The sequence below is a fragment of the Megalobrama amblycephala genome, linkage group LG15 (assembly GCF_018812025.1).
Source record: "Megalobrama amblycephala isolate DHTTF-2021 linkage group LG15, ASM1881202v1, whole genome shotgun sequence".
In the NCBI taxonomy this organism is placed as follows: Eukaryota; Metazoa; Chordata; class Actinopteri; order Cypriniformes; family Xenocyprididae; genus Megalobrama; species Megalobrama amblycephala.
The window spans coordinates 8,306,193-8,310,932 of NC_063058.1; the positions used below are offsets into that span (position 1 = coordinate 8,306,193).

The 4,740-nt window shown below is 36.6% G+C and overlaps 1 protein-coding gene across 1 annotated transcript; it reads left to right on the forward strand.

Moving 5' to 3' along the window:
* Positions 1 to 1,795: 1,795 nt before the first annotated feature.
* LOC125247442 lies at positions 1,796 to 4,085 on the forward strand. The gene is made up of 6 exons (XM_048158743.1): positions 1,796 to 1,941; positions 2,063 to 2,247; positions 2,526 to 2,680; positions 2,881 to 3,344; positions 3,460 to 3,665; positions 3,757 to 4,085. The coding sequence occupies exons 1-6, from the start codon at positions 1,857 to 1,859 to the stop codon at positions 3,961 to 3,963; spliced, it is 1,302 nt and encodes a 433-aa protein (XP_048014700.1). The 5' UTR covers positions 1,796 to 1,856; the 3' UTR covers positions 3,964 to 4,085.
* The last annotated feature ends 655 nt before the right edge of the window (positions 4,086 to 4,740 follow it).

A 4,740-nucleotide genomic window follows, 5' to 3' on the forward strand; every position in this document is an offset into this window, starting at 1 on the left:
AACAATAAAACCCATTTTCTTTAATGTGTCGTGACCATGGTCGTGACAGATTGCTGTAATGCCTCAACTCAAGAGGCTCGTAAACCGATCATCTCTTACTACGAGTCCATATAGCATCAAATAAACATGAATGATCATGAGAATCAATGTTGTTTCAAACGCGGAAAGATGTCAATATACAAAATATAATATACAAAAGTTTAACTCCACCGAGGTTAATGTTCTAACTCCTCTCTGCTTTGTCGGACAAAATGGCGGATTACTTTTAGTCATTTGCTGCATCCCAATTTGCCTACTTATACTATGCCCTAAAAGTATGTACTCTTTCTGTGAACAAAAAGTACTTACTTTTGAGTGTGTAGCAAAAGAGTAGACAAGCTTTGGGACATAGCCTACTATCACGTCATACAAATGCGTCTTTGCTCTCTGTCGCATCCAGTCACCATAAACTGCCCTGTCAATCATCTTACATCCTCAACATTTCATTTAGCTAATTTCCTACCGTATCAGAGAGAAATGCAGCACGTTGATCTGCAGTCGCGAGTCTTTCATGTGGAGAACTCTCCTCATATTAATGCATAATGATGCATTTAAAAGTTAATGGCCATTCGGATCTTTAAAAAAGTCCACATTGGTATTTGCAGATGAAAAATAACACATATAACATTTAATAAATATTTTCTATCAGTTTGAACTGATTATTAGTCACTCAAACAACCTCTCAGCGTCGATCGTGCATATTCGCCATGTTTTGTAGTTTTTAACACTTTTTACTCGTGTTTGTAGTTCTGAACTGAATCCTCGTCCAACGCGCAATGGGTTGTGGGCAATATTAGCCTTTATAGTGTGCACGGATCCACACTTCGAAAATCTACCGGAAATAGTAGACCATCCGGGGACTTTTGGCATACTCTTTTCAACATACTATGCTTTGGGACACACTTATTTTAATCTCACATACTATTTAGGATGGATAGTATGGACATTGGGACGCAGGGACAATTTGGGTGTCTCACATATTCTGAATGTCTTCGGCAGAATTCAAATGAGCCATTTTAATCTAGATTAATCTAGATTAAAAAAAAAAATCTATGCCCACCACTAATATATATATATATACAATAAATCATGTATTAATTTTAGAATTAAAATTTTTTGAATAAATTAACATATGTGTTAAATATAGAAATATGCAAGCAAAAACAATGCTTGTCCCCAAAACACTATTTGCTTATAGACAACTGGCCTACTCGTCAGGCCCCCAGGAATACTCCCAGATGCTCCTGATGGCCAGTCTGGACCTGAAAACCTCAGAATTTCACAATTGCACAAATCTGCTTTTGGGCACAGTCATGTATGCAATGGCAGTTTGTGAAGAGCAACTGCTGTTAAAACTGTTGCAAAAATGCAAACAAATGCTCATATAAACATACTGTTCTCTTTTATATATGTGTGTGAAAACCAAATAATGCATCCCTTAAAATGGAATAAAAATAGAATAAAACAGTGATTTATTTGAGAAAATTATGTCTTCAAAAGTAAAGGTATAGCTAAATGAATCTTCCTTTAAGGAAAGGCAAAGGCATATACGAATGTTTGATTTCAACATTTCAACATCACAGGAAGTATGGATGTTGAAAATACAAGTCTCACCCTGCCAGACCACAGAGATCCCCCAAGGCTAAATGGATTATAGTGATTAATGTTAGTTGTACATGACGAACAATTTTAAGGAGGCGCCATAGAGTATAAATTCCCCATGCTGATACAGTCAATTACATTGCTTAGAGGTTCATTCGTCTTACAGGTAACTTTTATTGGCCTCTCCCATCCATTGTTTTTATGATTCTTGTCTCATGATGGTGTTGTTGTTTTTCAGTGTTTTTCAGGTACTTCCTTTACAGACAAAAAAGAAAAGAAATAAAATGTCGGACAGCCAAGGTGAGTAAAATAGTTTTTCACTGATAAAACGTAAACCTCTCACATTTTTTATGTTGTTAATAACTGACACAAGTCTGCACAAAACCATCAAGTTGTAACTATCACATTTGTAATTCTACAGAAATTACGGTCGCAAGTAGCCCTGACTTTGTTACGGAGCTTCTTCCATCTGCTCAGCGTACAGCTTTGCTCTACCATCTTTCTTACCTCTGTCTGGCTAAGTTCCCCAAGTTGGAGAGGGTTCTCCGAGAGCGTGCGGTTGAAACTCAGCTTCTCTTTGGATCCTCAGAGGCTCTGCTGCTGAAGGTAAAGCCATTGCAACCTACATCCAATAACACTCATAAAAATAATCTCTCTGAGAACTTCCATCTTGACTGCACTTATTTCACTCTTGATTGGCATCTCAGCTGAGCATAATCTTTGAACTGGTCACGAGACACACAATAGGCAATGGCATTATTGTTCATTGAAAAACTATCATGGAGCTTTTGTATTTCATCGATTAATTGATTTTGAACAGGTGTTTCCTATGTAAACTATGAAACATGTGGATAAACAATGTAAGCATTTCTGCTGTCTTTCAGTGTGCGGCCACAAGTAAAAACCTGGTTTCCACGCTGCTGCCTGCGCTGATGATTGCTGTTGAAAAGGATAAAAGCATTTTGGCTATTAAGTCCCTGGAAAAAGCCAGACAATGGATCATGGAAATTGTTGAAAAAGTGGGACAGATGGTAGACAGGTAAAATGTTTCAATATGTTGCTAAAATTTTAATGTAACATAAGAAAGTGTAGTAAGATTTGTTGGATTTATCATCTTTGGAACACTTTTAATATGGCCACTGCCAAAAGTCCTCTGGGTGAAACCAACATGGTTCAGTGTATATCAAAAACATTTACTGTGTTTAAGCTGGTGGTTAATCTGACATCTGTTATTGTCAGATATGAGAAACACAACCACAGTGTGGCTTCCTGCACCAGTGATGTAATTCTTGAAAAGACTGAGACAGAAAAGAAAAAAGAACAAACTACTAAGGAGATAGAGGCCCAGGAGACAGTGGTGAGGGATCTCGAAGATCAACTGAAGAAAAACAATGAGAAAATTAAAGAAATTGAGGCAAATATTGCGCAGAAAAATGCTGAGCTGTATAATCATGTCAAAGACACTTCTAGCAAAAGTAATGGTCTCGGTCTCTTTGCTGCCCTTGTACCATTTGTTGGACCCATTGTTAAATCAATTTATGATGCTAAAACTGGCCCTGGTGTAGCTGCGAAAACCCAGGTTCTGTCCAGCGAATTGTCTCAACTCTCCATTGAGAAATCAAGCCTGATGAGCAAGGAGTGGAACATCCATGTCAGGATGACTGATATGCAGCTGAAGTTGGCAACCATGAAAATAGAAAATGGTAAAATTCTTTCACTTAAAAGGTTTTCAATCATGCTTGACACAATTCCTGATTTACAACAGGAGCCTTAGAGTGATCTCTCATAATTAATGTCTGCTTAATATTGTTTCTAAAGGTTCAATACCCGACCCTGTCCATCTGAACGATGTCCAAAAATGCCTTTCCCGAATCCAAAAAATTCTGATTCAGCTTCAGAAGTTCTGGGAATCAGTGAGTGTAATGCTGGAGGCTCTCAAAGATGAGACTTTTGCTAAGGAACACTTCATCGAGGAGAGTAAAATGAAGGAGATCTTTCTGGAGTCTATTAGTACAGCAAAAGGGGTAACTTAGGAAGTTGCAGGTTTACAGAAGTTAATTTCACGTTAATTGTGTATTCTTTTTTATGACTGATTATGTACATCAAATCTTTCAGCATTGGAAAGCCTTCGGTGAATCCTGTCTGAATGCAAAGAGCATCTTTAGCTTGCAGACTAAAGATGCGTACAAGTTCCTGGAGACCAGCCCATCTTCACTGTCACCAGAGGAATGGAAAAAACAGTATGACGCTGTCATAGTGGATCTGAACAAAATAAATCCGGATCCCTTTACTCCTGAAGCACCAGCTCCCATTACTCAGTAATGTAGAAATGTAAGAAGTCTTTGCAGTACAAGTAGCGTACATGCCTATAATGTATCAGGCTTACTGCTTTGAATAACACTTGTCATTTATGATGCTGTGTTAATAAAACCTTCATTAAGTGAGCTAATTTGTCATGGATTTTCATTTCTCTCATGCCATTTCTCTGTTCCCTCTGTGATTAAATTTCTTTGGAATTAAAAAAAATATATAAAAAGAAAAGAAAAGAAAAATATATGTATATGTATATATCTATCTATATCTATCTCTATCTCTCTATATATCTCTATCTCTATCTCTCTATATATCTCTATATCTATATCTCTATCTATATCTATCTATATCTCTATCTATCTATCTATCTATCTATATATATCTATATCTATATCTCATATATATATATATATATATTATATATTATATATATATATATATATATATATATATATATATATATATATATATATATAAATAACGTGTAGCTGTAGTAGCAAGCACGATGCAGACGAAGATGACGATTAACAATGCTTTAATGGGACACAGGAGATTCCAAACAGGGAGATGACAGCATACACACGTGTAGACAACAACGAGAACAGACAAGGAGTGAAGGAGAACACAGGGTATATATACAGGTGACTAACAAAGGGAGCTAAACAAGGTGACGGGATAATTAACAAGACACAGGTGGATCAAATGAACTAATAAACAGAATGGAAAAAAAATATATGAGCATTATCACACGAGTAGCCGTGCGATATGGCTGTATATCAGCACGCT

What these genes read in the sequence shown, in the direction of transcription:
- LOC125247442 (XM_048158743.1), top strand. Translation starts at nt 1,857, where the DNA reads ATGATGGTGTTGTTGTTTTTCAGTGTTTTTCAGGTACTTCCTTTACAG. An exon ending in GTGGGACAGATGGTAGACAG is followed by an intron (nt 2,681 to 2,880) that starts GTAAAATGTTTC and finishes TGTTATTGTCAG; the next exon opens with ATATGAGAAACACAACCACA. An exon ending in AACCATGAAAATAGAAAATG is followed by an intron (nt 3,345 to 3,459) that starts GTAAAATTCTTT and finishes TTGTTTCTAAAG; the next exon opens with GTTCAATACCCGACCCTGTC.